This window comes from Silurus meridionalis, chromosome 4 (assembly GCF_014805685.1).
Source record: "Silurus meridionalis isolate SWU-2019-XX chromosome 4, ASM1480568v1, whole genome shotgun sequence".
In the NCBI taxonomy this organism is placed as follows: Eukaryota; Metazoa; Chordata; class Actinopteri; order Siluriformes; family Siluridae; genus Silurus; species Silurus meridionalis.
Genome location: NC_060887.1, coordinates 29,114,611 through 29,132,502, shown reverse-complemented (window position 1 = coordinate 29,132,502; position 17,892 = coordinate 29,114,611). Strand labels below are relative to the sequence as shown.

At 38.0% G+C, this 17,892-nt stretch overlaps 1 protein-coding gene across 1 annotated transcript in view; it reads right to left on the bottom strand.

The window, feature by feature from the left end:
• xylb (xylulokinase homolog (H. influenzae)) overlaps positions 1 to 17,616 on the bottom strand; it is a 57,038-nt gene extending 39,422 nt beyond the window's left edge. The window contains exons 1-12 of the mRNA XM_046847982.1: positions 17,315 to 17,616; positions 16,156 to 16,238; positions 15,924 to 15,993; positions 15,706 to 15,786; positions 15,538 to 15,624; positions 13,562 to 13,690; positions 13,371 to 13,436; positions 13,180 to 13,252; positions 12,176 to 12,294; positions 11,855 to 11,936; positions 8,596 to 8,636; positions 4,708 to 4,823 (exon numbers count right to left, since the gene is read on the bottom strand). Coding sequence (XP_046703938.1) covers positions 4,708 to 4,823; positions 8,596 to 8,636; positions 11,855 to 11,936; positions 12,176 to 12,294; positions 13,180 to 13,252; positions 13,371 to 13,436; positions 13,562 to 13,690; positions 15,538 to 15,624; positions 15,706 to 15,786; positions 15,924 to 15,993; positions 16,156 to 16,238; positions 17,315 to 17,368 — 1,001 coding nt within the window. The 5' untranslated portion in view covers positions 17,369 to 17,616. The remainder of the gene's footprint in view (positions 1 to 4,707; positions 4,824 to 8,595; positions 8,637 to 11,854; positions 11,937 to 12,175; positions 12,295 to 13,179; positions 13,253 to 13,370; positions 13,437 to 13,561; positions 13,691 to 15,537; positions 15,625 to 15,705; positions 15,787 to 15,923; positions 15,994 to 16,155; positions 16,239 to 17,314) is intronic.
• Between the last annotated feature and the right edge of the window lie 276 nt (positions 17,617 to 17,892).

Sequence of the window (17,892 nt, the reverse complement as noted above, 5' to 3'; positions counted from 1 at the left end):
CAAGGAAGTTAATAAATGAAGAATGAAAGGAATGAAGGCATTTGTTAAATTATCCTAAAATAAGCAGAACAGTTAAGGAGATCCTATCTTTAGAAAATGATATATTAAATGTAAAACACACACTTACATACACATCTGTATTACCCAAATGGGTCTAACAAATGTAAACAATTTAATTACATTTTTCACATTTTATTAATTGAATTACATTTTATTAATTTTATTTTATTTAATCCATTTAATTTCTTCCAATTTAATTGATTACTCAATTTAATAAAAATTATATATTATTTAACCACTTAAACCCAGCCATTAGGGGGGCACAAGCCAGTGCACTCTTAGTGCCGGTCCCAAGCCCGGGTAAATGGGGAGGGTTGCGTTAGGAAGGGCATCCAGCGTAAAACATATGCCAAATCAAATATGCGGATCACAAATGAGAATTTCATACCGGATCGGTCGAGGCCCGGGTTAACAACGACCGCCACAGGTATCGTTAGCCGACAGGGTACCGGTGGAAATTGGGCTACTGTTGGCCGAAGGAGGAGAAGGAGAGGAGGAAGACATCTACAGAGACGGCAGGAAAAGGAGCAGTGTAGGAGAGTAGAGGTTCGGGTTGGTACTTTAAATGTTGGTACTATAATGGGTAAAGGGAGAGAGGTAGCTGATATGATGGAGAGGAGAAAGGTAGATATGCTGTGTGTTCAGGAGACCAAGTGGAAAGGGAGTAAGGCCAGGAACATTGGAGGTGGGTTTAAACTGTTTTATCATGGTGTGGATGGAAGAGAAATGGTGTAGGGGTGATTCTGAAGGAAGAGTACAGTAAGAGTGTAGTAGAGGTGAAGAGAGTTTCTGATAGGGTGATGATCGTGAAGGTGGAAGTTGAAGGGATGATGATAAATGTCATCAGTGCCTATGCTCCACAAGTTGGCTGTGAGATGGAGGAAAAGGAAAGATTCTGGAGTGAATTAGATGAAGTGGTAGATGGTGTACCTAGGAAAGAACGATTGGTGATTGGGGCAGACTTTAATGGGCATGTAGGTGAAGGAACAGAGGTGATGAGGAGGTGATGGGTAGGTATGGTTTTAAGGAGAGGAATGTGGAAGGGCAGATGGTGGTAGATTTTGCTAAAAGGATGGAAATGGCAGTGGTGAACACTTATTTTAAGAAGAAGGAGGATCATAGGGTGGCGTATAAGAGTGGAGGAAGGTGCACACAGGTGGACTATGTGCTATGCAGGAGATGCAACCTGAAGGAGATTGGAGACTGTAAGGTGTTGGCGGGGACAGTGTAGCTAGACAGCATCGGATGGTGGTCTGTAGGATGGTTTTGGAGGCGAAGAAGAAGAGGAGGAAAGTAAGGATTGAAAGAAGAATAAGATGGTGGAAACTGAAGGAGGAAGAGTGTAGTGTGAGGTTCAGGGAAGAGGTCAGACAGGGTCTTGGTGGTGGTGAAGAGGTGCGGATGATTGGGCAACTACTGCAGGAGTGATGAGGAGGCAGCTAGAAAAGTACTTGGTGTGACATCTGGAAATAGAAAGCAAGACAAGGAGACGTGGTGGTGGAATGAGGAAGTGCAGGAGAGCATAAGGAGAAAGAGGTTGGCAAAACAGAAGTGGGATCGACAGAGTGATGAGAAAAGTAGGCAGGAGTACAAGGAGATGCGGCAGCAGGTAAAAGGATGTGGCGAAAGCCAAGGAAAAGGCATATGAGGAGCTGTATAAGAGGTTGGACACTAAGGAAGGAGAAAAGGATTTATACCGATTGGCCAGGCAGAGGGACCGAGCTGGGAAGGATGTACTGCAAGTTAGAGCAATAAAGGATGGAGAGGAAATGTGTTGACTAGTGAGGAGAGTGTGTTGAGAAGGTGGAGGGAGTATTTTGAGCAGCTGATGAATGAGGAAAATCACAGAGAGAAGGTTGGAGGATGTGGAGTTGGTGAAGCAGGATGTAGATAGGATTAGTAAGGAGGAAGTGAGAGCAGCGATTAAGAGGATGAAGAATGGAAAGTCGGTTGGACCAGATGACATACCGGTAGAAGCGTGGAGATGTTTAGGAGAGATGGCAGTGGAGTTTTTAACCAGATTGTTTAACAGGATTCTGGAAGGGGAGAGGATGCCTGAGGAATGGAGAAGGAGTGTGCTGGTACCGATCTTTAAGCATAAGGAGATGTGCAGACCTGCAGTAACTACAGGGGAATTAAGTTGATCAGTCACACCATGAAGTTATGGGAAAGAGTAGTGGAAGCCAGGCTGAGAGAAGAGGTGACCATCTGTGAGCAACAGTATGGTTTCATGCCGAGGAAGAGCACCACAGATGCCTTATTTGCTTTGAGGATGTTGATGGAGAAGTATAGAGAAGGACAGAAGGAATTGCATTGTGTATTTGTGGATTTAGAAAGCGTCGACAGAGTGCCAAGAGAGGAGTTGTGGTATTGTATGAGGAAGTCAGGTGTGTCAGAGAAGTATGTGAGGGTGGTGCAGGACATGTATGAGGACAGTGTGACGGCAGTGAAGTGTGCAGTAGGTACGACAGACTGGTTCAGGGTGAAGGTTGGACTGCATCAAGGATCGGCCCTGAGCCCTTTCCTGTTTGCAGTGGTGATGGACAGGTTGATGGACGAGGTCAGACAGGAGTCTCCCTGGACTATGATGTTTGCAGATGATATTGTGATTTGTGGTGAGAGTAGAGCAGGTTGAGAAGAGCCTGGAGAGGTGGAGATATGCGCTGGAGAGAAGGGGAATGAAAGTCAGTAGGAGTAAGACAGAGTACATGTGTGTGAATGAGAGGGAGGGCAGTGGGTGATGCGGTTGCAGGAGAAGAGGTGGAGAAGGTGGAGGAGTTCAGGTACCTGGGGTCAACAGTGCAAAGTAATGGAGAGTGTGTTAGAAGTAAAGAAAAGAGTGCAGGCAGGGTGGAGTGGGTGGAGAAGAGTGACAGGAGTGATTTGTGATAGTAGGGTATCTGCAAGAATGAAAGGAAAGTTTATAGGACTGTGGTGAGACCTGCGATGTTGTATGGATTAGAGACAGTGGCATTGAGTAAAAGACAGGAGGTGGAGCTGGAGGTAGCAGAGCTGAAGATGTTAAGGTTTTTGTTGGGAGTGACGACGATGGACAAGATTAGAAATGAGTTTATTAGAGGGACAGCACATGTAGCATGTTTTGGTGACAAGGTGAGGGAGGCGAGATTGAGATGGTTTGGACATGTGCAGAGAAGGGACATGAATTATATTGGTAGAAGAATGCTGAAGATGGAGCCACCAGGTAGGAGGAAAAGAGGAAGGCCAAGGAGGAGGTTCATGGATGTGGTGAGGGAAGACATGCAGGTAGTTGGTGTGAAAGAGGCAGATGTAGAGGACAGGGTGGTATGGAGAAGGATGATCCACTGTGGCGACCCCTAATGGGAGCAGCCGAAAGAAGAAGAAGAAGAAGAAGATTTAACTACTTAGGCATTTTATTTAAAATTGTTTAAAAAAAAAAAATTCATAATAATAAACTGTGTTAATTATAAAAAAAGACAATTCATTTTATTTTTTGCATTTCTTCCCTAACTGTATCGAAATTGAACAAACTGTGTCATAAAACCCGAGGTACCTACCAAACCGTGAATTTTGTACCAATGCATCCTTATTAAACACACAACATAATAAACATTATCACTGTATAATAGGGTATAACTCTTTACAATGCCATAAGATTTGAGCAACAAATCAACAAAAAAACAGCTTCTTTCTTTTTTTTTACTCTTGATAACTGTAATGCTTTGGATAAAAGAGATGATAAATACTCCTTAGCTTCTTTTAATATAGTTCATACTGTTTCTAATGCAGTGGTTCGACTCCTTATCATACTGCCATACTACCATATACCATATCCTTTCTCCACTATCCTGTTCACTGTCAAATTTAAGAAAAATGTTTGTAAAAAAATTAACATTTTTGAACAAGCTGTAATAATAAAATAACAAACAATGTAGTGGTGAATTCAAATAAGATGCAAAAGTTGTTTTGCCCTCCTATACCCCAGCAATTTACCAAAGATGCATTTATTTTTAATAATCAATTTATCCACTTATACTTTTTTTTTTGTATACAGTTACTTTTATTGTTGTGAACATCTGTGAAGGTTTAGTTTCTGTTTTTATTAAGAGCATGGCAGCTGTTAACAGCCAATTCATCACCAGACTCAATATTTTTTCACTCTTTTCAGGTTAGTCCTCTACCTAAGGAATATTCTGTGGCAAAGCTTTGATGCTGTAGACTCCAAAATTAAAAAAAATGCAAATTAAAACTTAAACATATCAACAGATATGCAAATTATTTATCTGTTTATATAAAGTATCTGCCACAATACAATATACAATTCCCTGCATAGATACTATGCTGTGTTACAATTAGTGCATTAATATAATGCTGTGATTTATTTCAAAAGTCTGATCTACTGTTATCTGCTGTCTTTCATCTTGTGACCAATCAGACTGAAGAACTCAGCAGAGCTGTATAAGAATTGTTTTGAATCTTTTAACAAATTTAGTCCATCCATGAACATGTTGGCTTATGGATGATTAGGTTTCTGTTGTATTCATTGGCATTTACATATCTAGCACTCTTTATTACTTTATAAATTCTCTTTTCTACTAAACATACAGGTATATAGTTGTATTTATAAACCACTTTAATCTGCTTCTGTGTAATGCTGAATCATTTTACCAAATCAGAGCCATGTAGGACAGGCAGTCGACAGGGTTGCAAAAGATGTGGCCCTCCACCATAGGCTTGGGCTCCTTGATCCACAAAAACACAGTGTCGCTCGTTCCCAGGCTCACCTGGGAGACAGAAAAAGCTCAAATCATTCTCACAGCTGACCATTTGTGCCAGTTACCTGGCAACATGATGACGTATACTGCCTCTGAAGCGAATTTCAAACCATTTCCTTAAACTAATTGCATAGCTATCAAAAGCACCGACTTATAAGACGACAGCATGAGCGGTAGAGCATCAAGGCTTCTCATTTGGACACACCCCATGAGCTGTGACCAGCAGTTACATTTGTAAGCACACAGCATGGGAGCTCCAACAGCACTGCTTTATATGAGCATATATTAACAGCAGAGATCTAGTATTTTAATTAGATGCAAATGTTAATCGTTTAACCATTCAATGTGATAAATTACACTGACAGAAATCCACTAGAGGCATGTCAGATGTGTGGCATCATCTTTAAGAACAGTGAAAAGATATGCATAATGCTCTGATGTCTCTTTTCTATATCACTAGATATACATAACACATGCCACGCATTGCTGGAAATCTGAATGTGTTATACAACCCAAAATGTGTTATACAATTCTAAAAAGGTTGGGACACTGGATAAAATGTAAATAAAGACAGAATGCAATTATGTGCAAATCGCATAAACTCATTTTATTTCACAATAGAAGTTAGAGAACACCAAATGCTTTATGTTGTTTTCAAATTGAGGAAATGTACAATTTTTAAGGATAATTTTGAGACTGAAGGCTGCAACACATCTCAAAAAGGTTGGGATGGGGCAACAAAATCCTGGAAAAGTGTTATTAAAAGAGAGCAGCAAGAGAAACCCTTAATTTAAAAAGTATACATTTTACAGTGAAACTGTTAACCCAGCCATTAGGATTGCATAAGCCAGTGCATTCTTGGGGGTTGGGGAGGGTTGTGTTAGGAAGGGCATCCAGCGTAAAATATATGCCAAATCAAATATGCAGATCACAAACCAGAATTTTACCGGATTGGTTGAGACCGGGGTTACCAATGACCGCCACAGGTATTGTTAGCCAACAGGGTACCAGTGGAAATTGGGGAAAAACAGCAGGGAAAGAAGAAGTGTAGGAGAGTGGAGGTTAGAGTGGGTACTATAAATGTTGGTACTATGACGGGTAAAGGGAGAGATGTAGGTGATATGATGGAGAGGAGAAAGTTAGATATGTTGTGTGTTCAGGAGACCAGGTGAAAAGGGAATAAGGCCAGGAACATTGGAGGTGGCTTTAAACGGTTCTATCATGGTGTGGATGGTAAGAGAAATGGTGTAGGGGTGATTCTGAAGGAAGAGTACAGTAAGAGTGTAGTGGAGGGAGTTTCTGATAGGGTGATGAACTTGAAGCTCGAAGTTGAAGGGATGATGATAAATGTCATCAGTGCCTATGCTCCACAAGTGGGTTGTGAAATGGAGGAGAAGGAAAAAGTTTGGAGGAAGTTAAATGAAGTGGTAGAAGGTGTACCTAGGAACAATTGGTGATTGGGGCAGACTTTAATGGGCATGTAGATGAAGGGAACAGAGGTGATGAGGAGGTGATGGGTAGTAATGGCCTTTAGGAGAGGAATGTGGAAGGGCAGATGGTGGTAGATTTTGCTAAAAGGATAGAAATGGCAGTGGTTAACAATTATTTTATTAAGAAGAAGGATCATAGGGTGACATGTAAGAATGGAGGAAGATGCACACAGGTGGACTATGTTCTATGTAGGAGACGCAACCTGAAGGAGATTGGAGACTGTAAGATGTTGGCAGGGGACAGTGTAGCTAGACATCATCAGATGGTGGTCTGTAGAATGGTTTTGGAGGTGGAGAATAAGTGGAGGAGAGTGAAGAGGTGCTGGATGATTGGGCAACTACTGCAGAAGTGATATGGGAGACAGCTAGAAAGGTACTTGGTGTGACATCTGGAAATAGAAAGGAAGACAAAGAGATGTTGTAGTGGAATGAGGAAGTGCAGGAGAGCATAAGGAGAAAGAGGTTGGCAAAACAGAATTGTGATCGACAGAGAGATGAGAAAAGTAGGCAGGAGTACAAGGAGATGCAGCAGAAGGTGAAGAAGGATGTGGCGAAAGCCAAAGAAAAGGCATATGAGGAGCTGTATGAGAAGTTGGACACTAAGGAAGGAGAAAAGGATTTGTACCGATTGGCCAGGCAGAGGAACCGAGCTGGGAAGGATGTGATGCAAGTTAGAGCAATAAAGGATAAAGATGGAAATGTGTTGACTAGTGAGGAGAGTGTGTTGAGAAGATGACAGGATTAGAAACAGGTTTATTAGAGGGACCGCATGTAGGACAGTTTGGGACAAGGTAAGGAAGGGGAAATTACGATGTTTTGGACGTTTGCAGAGGAGAGACATAAGGTATATTGGTAGTAGAATGCAGAGGATGGAGCCAACAGGAAAAAGAAAAAGAGGACGGCCAAGGAGGAGGTTTATGGATGTGGTATAGGAAGATGGAGATGGAGACGGATTATCCGCTGTGGCGACCCCTAATAGGAGAAGCCGAAAGAAGAAGAAGATTTTTATAGTAAAACTGTTAATTGAAAACAGGTCAGAAACATGATTGTATAAAAAGAGTATCTTAGAGAGTCTCTTAGTATTAAAATGGGCAGAGGTTCATCTACATTAATACACATTATCATCAAAAAATCTATCCTCAAAAGATTGTGCGAATCTGGAGAAATCTCTATGCTCAAGGGACAATGGTGAAAATCATGATCTACGGGCCCTTTTCTGAAACACCTCCAGAAATTATTGTCTGTGAACATATTTCTTCATGCCTTGAACAAACACAAGTTAAAGCTCTATCATGTAAAGAAGAAGCCTCATGTGAACATGAAATAAAACTAATCAAAATTTTAAATTCTTTTTGGAAACCTTGTCCTCCGGTCTAAAGAGGAGAGGGACCATCCAGTTTGTGATCAATGCTTAGTTTAAAAGCCTGCATCTCTGACCTAAGACTGATACATCTCCAACACTTCATACCACAACATTGTTAAATTTTTAATTCTGATTAGTCTGAAAATGTTCTACAACAGCAGCTCTGACACTAATTTCAACTTCACAGTTTATATAAGATGTATTAAATAGAAAAACTATATTAAGTATATCAAATACAAGATATAATATATTTGAGACAATGCAAAACAGCTTAATGCATCTATTATAACAGCATGGTTTCTTGTAGAAGAGTTTTGGTACTGAACTGGCATGGTAAGGTCAGGCACTGATGCTGAGATATAGTGTGCTGATGGTGTTCCAGTTCATCCCAAAAGTGTTCAAAGGGGTAGAGTGCGCTGTGCAGGACATAAGAGTTCATCCACGCCAACCTTGGCAAGCCAAGCCTGCATTTAGCTAGCAGTGAAAGGAAATCTTCATACAATCTCGTTCTAGACAAGGGTGTTCTCCAGCTTCTTGTAGCAGTTGAGGGAAGAACCATATGGGTGTGATGGTCAGGTGTTCACATATGTTTGGCTATAGACTAGATTATTTGGTACTTAAAACAATTTAGTAAAACACTCCTTTCACTCCTAACTACATCATTTGCCTAAGAATTTCACTGGAGATAATGAATAATTCATAGTGGTTACTGAATAGTATTCTTAAAGAAAAAGAATTGAATAATAACCTGCAGGTTTTTGGGCACTGAAAGCATAGCAGCTGGTCATCTATTTTGATATTCCCTCATTTGTGAAACATGCGGTATAATGGTATTCCTAAAACGTTTGCATTTTACATATTGCTTTACTCACTCTCGTAACCAATTAAAGCTGAAGTCCATCTCTCTGAGAAATTGGGAGATGCTTACCGCTATATCTCCCTCCTGTAGGCGCATCCCTGCCAGGGATCCTGAAAAGAGAAAAATCAAATTATTTGAACAGAGTTTATTTTAAAACTGTCACAAGTGTATTACACAGCTCTTTGAAATCAAGCTCCTATCCCAAATGTTCTCCGTTTTATAAAACATCACCATGCAGGCACTCATAATGCCCCAATGAATGCCATCAATCTAATATCCAGCCCTGGCTGTGAAAGTGATAACGATAGATGACAGAGAGGGGGAAAAAAAGCTAATCAATTCAAGACAAGTCAAGTTTATTTCTATAGCGCTTTTTACAGAATTTAAGAGTTAAGGTGAGCAATGTGTATTTACCCCTGATGAGCAGCCATGGCGACTGTGGCAAAAACACAAAACAGCCTTAGATGTTATGAGGAAGAAATCTTGAGAGGAACCAGACTCAAAAGGAAACCCATCCCCATTTGGGTGATATCAAGAGTGTGATTATAAATCTTCAAAATAATACAAAACACCGGAGAGTGAGAACTAACATGAGCCGAATGTAAGATTATGAGAATGTCCTTTCTACAGTCTTATAATCCTGTTCAGAAAAAAAGACTTTTACTGTACACTGCTGTAGCATGCATGCTGGACTGCAATTTACAGCTCAAACCACATCTACTACTTTTTTTCCTGGGTTTAATTTGGTTGGCAGAGTGTACATGTTTAATATTTAATCATGGTTAGTCAGGGCTGTTTTTAGCTTCTTTGCAGTAAAAACGGAGCAATAAACCTGCTATAGCCACAGGGACCTCCTGTGTTTGTGACTGATGATCCCATAAGAGCATTTCAATACTTCAACAGGAATGCCGTTGTTCATTCATTTTGGACTACAGGCATTTATTTCCAGCTTTCAAGAGTGCAGTCACTCTGTCGTAACTCATTTTAAAGAGTAATGCCCTGCAATCATTATTCACGTTCTTGATGCTTACGCTCTGAACTGTGAACTGTGTGACAGTACATCCTGTATATTCGTATAAACACAGCAAAATCGTCTAGTGGGCATTTGACATTCATCATGTATGTATAAATGCCATTCTTTTTTACCATGGGTTGTTCTGTACCATGTACGTAAATGGTAATACATAGTAGGAGCACTGAAGCATGCATCACTAATATACCTATCACATAATAGAGAAGCTCTCTGGCCAGCTGGGCAAGATGTAATAATGACTAGAAACAAATGACGGTTGGCATAAGGGTTAGTTTTATGGTTATGACTGCAAATTAGGGGAGGGGGACCTATTAAAAGCTGGAGTAATGAGGTAAGAGCGTCAGGCATGTAGCCAGAAGTGGGAATATTCCCTCTTCACATCCCACATCCCTCGTTTTTGCCCTCACTTCAAGCTTGGAATGTTCACATGCTGCTTCTGTGCTATTTTAAATCTATTCAAAGTCACTATAAAAACCAATAATATCTAAATGTAATAAATATACAAATTATCGTTCCAATAATATAAATTAAATATCTTTCAAACATTGTATTAATGTAATTGCTATAGTATTAGTAATAATAATAATATCAACAACAACAATAATAAAAATAATAGTTGTTATTATCATTACTATTACAAATAATACAGTGGGGTTGCTAAATTCCATTCTTACAAAACACAATCAACAAAGGCAGCACAAATTACATTCCAAGCCCAAGGCCATTTATACCAGCCAAATGTGATTAAAAAAAAAACACCCCAGTCGGATGGGAAACCACCCAAACTGGCAACACTGTGCATCCAAATCCTCCAAGAGAATATCTGAGGGGGAGGGACGAGAAACATGATGCAGTTTTAGTGCCATCTAGTGACTATAAATCTTCACTAAATAGTGTGAGGAAGCCAGGGGAATAACTGCAGTGTCCCCATAATATTTCAAATACAGTACAGCTCTTCGGTGTACCAATTATAGAATTATTTTACACTGTTCTACACATAAATTAATGCAGGATTTTATAAATCAAATTTTGATCTAACGGCTGCATTAAGACGCAAGGTGATGAAATCTACCACCCATCAAAACATGGCGTTGTGAAACTCTTAAATAGGCATACACTCAGCAAAAGGATTACGGCCAGCTTTCATACTGATGAGTTAAAATGTTATTAAGAAAATCATTGTACAGAATTTGCGATCATCATAGTTGCCTCTGCCATGGGTTATTGTTGCGTATTCCAAACAAGATTACAATTTAATATACGGTTTCGTTCATAAAATAATTAAGTTACCACAGAAACAAGTTCTCAACATGGACAGTTTAGTCCCTTCACATAAACCAGAGTAAAACCCTGAACATGAGTGCTCATAAGAGGAGGTTGCCTGACGCTTTGCATGCCTTAACTACTTGCGAGTGGAACCACAGGGAGCATGCAACATAATACTAGCATGTATCATCCTGCACAACATCCCTACCAGGTGCAATGTCCCTCTCTGTGATGATGTTTATGATGCACCTGAGCCTGTTGAAGAACCAGACCAACCTCTGTCATTCTGTCAGAATGAGAGACTGACTGGACGTATAGTAAGGGATGCAATTGTTAGACATTATTTTGACAGGCTCATCTCTGATGATTGTTTCTTTGAAATTAATATACGGTGATGAATGACAAAAAAATTTAATATATTATTTTTGTTTGTTATTGAAATCTGTTTGGGGATTATTTCATATTTCATTATTTTTACTTTACTATACTGAATAGCTTAATTGGTAGCCTAACTCTACTATATCTACTTTATCACTGTTACAACGGTTACACAAGTCAAGTGCAAAATATAAATAAAAGTATATACACTAAATGATACAAATGTATCATTTGACCAATTTCAAAGCTTTACTACATTTTCCTCTTGGAATCCATCTTGAAATTCTACCCCCTGTTGGGATCAGGATAATCCTGTTTTTTTGGATCAGAGTTATCCAAATCCTACTGACAAGTTTTGAACAACACAAACTGAATCCAGATTAATACTAGGATTGGATTCCATGATCTAATCTGATTTCAGATTCCTTCTTTCCCCTTTGAACAACCCATTTTCAAGATTTGATCCAATCCGATAACCAAAATCAGATCATCTTACCTTTGAAAAACTGGCCCTTTATTACTACCGTATATTTAGACATAGAGAGTTAGAAAGTTAGTATATAGTGAGAACACCTGGATTCATTGGTTCAGGCATTTTACATTGACTAGAACGAAAATGAGCATGCTTTGCTATAGTAGTTTTAGCCTCACCAGGATTGTCTCCGGTGAAAGCCACCACTTTACAGTCTTCAGACATTCCAAATCGTTTGACAAAATAGGAAGAAACAAATCCCTAGGAGAAGAATGAATATTAAAATGAGAAAACATAAATATTCAAAACAGCAGTCTTATAATTGCTAAAACATGTCTTTTGTGCTGCTCCATAAAGTAGTATCTACATTTTATAACACTTTAAACACCAACAGAGGCTACAGAGGCACCTGAAAGAATCCACAGCAGATTTTTCAGCACGTCTACACATTTACAACCAGCAAAGTAAAGAAAACAGGACCAAAGGGAAAAAAATAATACCAGAACTGCAGTGGGTGGTGTGGGGTTACCCAGCTTCTCTTCCAGATGTGGTGCAGTGGCTTTCAGGCAGGGCTCTGACCACTTTTTAGTGAAGATATCCAATAAATTCATCCCTGAACCTTTAATAAGCAAACACTTACATATGTAAACAATGTCACCAAATCCATGATCACCCATTTAAATTCCCAGATGCCAGATAAATAAAGCAGAAGGTTGTACAAGATATAACTTTAGACTGACTATAGTTGCCAGAATATTGGATGCATAGGTAATCATATAGATCATATAGAGGCAACTACAACAATGTTAAATACTTGATTAATTAACAGCTTTGAAAATAGTCCTGGATACAAATTACAGGTTTATAAAAAATGTCCTGTTCTAATACATTATTAATTCTGTAGTAACAGCATAATGGCAGACTTGTATGTTGAAAACTCAGAAAAAAACATAATAATACACATCTCTTATTATTAATAATAACAATAATAATAATAATAATAATAATAATAATAATAATGTTATTTTACCAAAGAATATATGTAATTATTTAGCTGATAAAACTAAATCCCCTCGTGCTCATTACCCCATTGATAAACCTCAAGCCAGACCACTCACACTTGACACTGTATGTAATTCAGCTTCCATAATCTAATCAAAGAAGTTTTGGATAAAGATGGCACAGCATATACTTCCTCCAACTTCTTTTCATCACATCACCACAAACTTATCTTTTTAACCTATTAACACTAAAGATGAACCATTATGACCTAGATCAAATCAAGCAAACGTTTAGCTGATTAGTATAAATGTATAAAAATAAAAAAAGGTGTAAATAATAATTTATGACCTTGCAAAGAAAATATATATAAAATAAAATATGTAGTGGAAAAAAAATTAAGAATTGCACTAACATTAAAAATTGCAAGCAAAATAATAATAATAATAATAATAATAATAATAATAATAATAATAATAATAGTAGAAGTCCTCTGTTAACTTACCATCACTGTAGTCAACAGCTGCATAATCACCAAGAAAAAGAGATGCAGCAAAGCTACTAACGAGGGAGATTCTCTATTAAAATCAAACATAACAGAACAAAGTATGTTGTACAAGATGTACCATATTATATTTAGATTTACTTTATTTATGTGAGTAAATACAGTCATTATAAATTTGCTGTCACACTTACCTCAGTCTCATTGTATCTCTCCTCCTGTAACTGATAGATCTTGGCAATCTGATTTGCAGTAAAGCGCTGCGACCATGACAGATATTGGAATAAAAAAAAACACTTTGTTCACTTTTGAATCTCATGATCAAACCTAAATCTAGACACCTGTTACATTCTAAAAAATGTAGTGATTATAAAAAAGTCCACACCTCATAGGCTCGTGACCCAGTGATATCAGCGAGTTGTTGAGCTCCCCCTACTGCACATTCGAGGCTCTTACATTGCTCTGCAGAACTGGAGTCCATCCACACTGGACTGTCCTGGACAGCAAAACAATCCTATAAAAGATAAACAGGAATCTACTCAGGATTTCACCACAGGGTTCAATGTCACACTTTGCAGACTGGCTCTTATATCACATTAAACACACAACAGATCATCTAAGTGTCCTGCACAAAATGTACACATAGTGAAATAAAAAGATTTGACTTGTCACATATACACTACAGCACAGTGAAACTCTTTCTTTGCATATCTCAGGTTGCTAGAAAGCTGGAGTCAGAGTCCAGGGTTGACCATCCAATCAGTAACCCAGAGCTTTACCCGTTAAGATACCACAATTTGTGTGGAATGATAAGATCCAGTTTTAATGCAGGCTGTGCACACATTCAAACATTTTCTTACATTACTGATAAATAGCTGTATACAATGTATATACAAACACAGGCTGTATGATGAATTAACCCTTTACACCAATACCAAACTACAATATGACTAGTTTTTATATACTGTGCATCCAAATCATTTTAGTGACTACCATTTAAATGTTTATTTTAGACCCTTTGTATTTTACAGGAAGCGCTGGCTCAGTGGTTAAGCTGTTAAGTTTCTGACTGGAAGGTTGAAAGTTTAAAATAAATTTGATAATTCGAAGTCGATATGAAGAAGGGCTTTTGCCAAATGCCATTAACGTAAACGTAGCTGTGTATAATAAAAAGGTTGATACTCGTACCCTTACTCAATTAAAGCTCCAGTAAAAATGTCAACCTTTTCGTTTAGATCTTAATTTAAAGGTCAGAATCTTTTAAATATCATAATTTCTATATTATATCCCAGTCTACCAAGTGCATATCAGTTTGAATAGATTTTAAATAAAACAAAAGCATCTATATCAGTTTAAACAGATACCACAACTCATCTTCTCTTTCCATTATTTGCAAGTTCAGATGAATATTACTGAAATATAAACAAACCGTGCCTGGATTTATTTAGAATTCAGATCAATTAAAATTTAATTTAGGTTATGGACAAATCATATCTTTAACTTGACCCCTAAATGCCAGTTTTGCACTTAAATGCCTATTACAGTACACCTCAGAAATGATGGAACTGTAATGAATGGACATTCCAGATAAAGATGTTTTCCTCTCAAGGTTTCTTCCTCCACCATCTCATTGAGTTTTTCCTTGCTTTATCTGTGTAAAGCTGCTTTGAGACAATGTCCATTGATAAAAGTGCTACACAAATACAACTGAATTGAATTGAATAAAATATATGTGACCTATATGAAATTTCATAAGCATTGGGGCATGTGAAAAGTTACACACTTTTACACTTTTTTACAGTTATTTTTATTTAAAAATATATATATAATCGAATAATTTGAACATAATTATCTCTATAGTAAAATAAATTGTAGAATAGTTCCACAAATACAAGAGGTTTTTTTTTCATTGTCCTGATTGCCCTTTGTTTATTAATTAGGCCTTTCGTATATTCGACTTCAATAAGTGATTAATCTTGCTCAGGGTTGTAATTGATGCTGAAATGTAAATCTTTGTATTTTGTCACTGGCAGATGAAAGCTCTCTTTTTGCAATAGAGTTAAAAAAATAAAAATGAATAAATAAAAAACCCTTCTATCTGCAGTCAGAACAGACATTAGTGTTTCATGGTTAAATGAATAAATAAATGAATGAATAACTTAGCACTACACTCTCTATTTTAGCTTAGACTCTGCCCTCTGTTCTTATGATTAACGTGTTTCTGGAGTCCTACTTTAAGAACAGTTTGGCAACAGTATTAAAGAAAGCCAGAAAGGACACACAGCTGATAATCTCTAAACACTCTGAAAATGAAATCAGGTTAGATCTCCTCAATTCATTTACTGTTGAAATAAGTGTTACCTGCAGCAGGCTGTGTAAATATCCTCCTGGATTCAGAGACTGCAGAGTTGTTCTTGCTCCCTTTTTCCAGTACACACTGCCATGTTGCTGCAGTGAAGACATAAACAAACTGGCTTCATTTATTTCAAATGCATTTTAGCGCACACAGCCAAAGAGAGTATGACGTACCTGTCCGCTGCCTGAAATAGCTTTGACACGAGAGAAGTCAAATCCAGCACTCATCATCTTCTCAAGGAGAAGATCAAGCGCCTGCAGTTGCAAATGAATTTAATACCTAACTGAGTATTCAACTTGCATAGCTGAAAAAAGGAGCTAATATGCAATGCACAACACTATAGACTAAATATTTTATTTTACACCATTTCCATGCATTTAACATGTCCTACCTTGACCCACATGAGAACTGGAGAGGTAACAGTCACTCTGTCCTCGTGGATGTGTACTCCCCCCTGAGTCCTGTTCAGATACAAATTTGTCGAATACAAGATCTCAGAGAACAACATGCACTGAGGTTGTACAGTACACCATACAGTAAGATTCTTTAAATATAGTTCAACATGCTTTTGTAACTGCTGTAGCTAAAGAAGACATTCTGAAGCAATCCAAACATGTCCCTACCTGAACTCTGGAAGGTCGCTGTCAAACTGGACATTGCTCTGGTGAATAACTTGAAGCTTTCCATCAATTGCAATGGCTTTCAGCTTAAAATAATATAAGACAAAAAAATAACAACAATTTCTAATATACATACAGAGGTGAATATTGTACATTTTACAAAATATTATTCCCTTCACTGGAACTAAGAGATCCAAATTGTTCCAGAGCATGATAATGCTCCTGTGCACAAAGTGAGCTCTGTGAAAACACGGTGTGTCAAGATTGGTGTGGAAGAACGAAGAGTGTGCTCCAGTTCCCAGTCCCTTCTCGCTCAAGTTACAAATAGTATAAAAAACAAGGAACAGTAAACCCTTGACAAACAAAGTAAATATAAAACACTACATTAAAATGTAGAGAAGAAAAGAAAAAGAAAAAAATATGTCACTGGTGGTACTGCAGCTTCATGACTCCAGAAGTCCAGGTTAAATTGACAAATACTTTTATAGTGGTTAGATTGGCTATGCAGTGGTGATAGTAATGGCACTGGTATTAGGATGGATGTATGGATGTATGGATAGGGGGAGGGAGGACGGACGGACGGACGGACGGACGGACGGACGGACAGACAGACAGACAGACAGACAGACAGACAGGCTTTAATTTATATTGACCAAACTAAAATTGATGCTAAATCTATTATGAAACACTTAAGCTTGAATGTCATGAATGTGAAATTGTGTTTCATATATATTATATGCAGCATATAAGATTACATTAAAACGAGTATTTGATCTTTAATTTTTTTAACAGCACTACAGTACAACACCACAGTACTCCTGCTGATCTTTCCACTTAGGTTTGTATATATTAATATATATTACACCACTGATAAGCTTTACATTTTTCCATCTTGAGTCCTAAAAAATATACGAACACAACTTTGTAGGCTTTAAATAAATTAAGAAATAAATTCTGGTTGTATTTGGTGATTGGCTGACAGAATGTGACGTGGAATGCATTGACCAATCACAGATGAGGAGGCGGGACTTCCCGGAGTAGGACTATGAAGAAAAATCGTTCTTCCGCTCTTTAAATAGGAGGTAGCGTGCATGTAAGAACTACGAATAATAATAATAATAATAATAAAGTGATAATAATAATGCATGACGTTAAAGATTACCTGCTGGGTGCTGAAATCAAACCCTAAGTAGTAGGAGTCTCTTAGATCCGCCATATCCGGTCTGAAGCAGAATGAGAAAAGTTCATTGACTCCCTCACGCGCTCGCGCACGCCCCGCACTGCTTTATTTAAAGGGACAGCGCATAAAAATAGAAAACACCTCAAGCATCAAAATGCATCTTCAAAACATCCACCGTGCAGCAAAAATCGAATCAGAAAGTCTGCAAATTCTAAAACATAATTAAGTAGTGTCACTTTTCAGTGTGCTCGTATCACACCACACCACTGTTCTTCAAGACTACAACAGAAACCCTGCTGAAAAGTTCCTCAAAAGTGCTGACTGCCACATTTTTGAGAAAATTCACTGTTTAACCTACCTTAAACAATTCATGGAAGTGCAAGAGGAAGTGTGTTTTCAGATAAAGGTGTATTTACTTGAACACAATAATGAAGTAATTTCTCTACTGTATGAAAATAAAATCGATCAGAGAAATCAGCGATCAGTGTCTAGGCTGGATTTTAATAGATGCATTGTATTAATAAAGAAAGCAGCAATGTCAATCAAGACCACATATAATG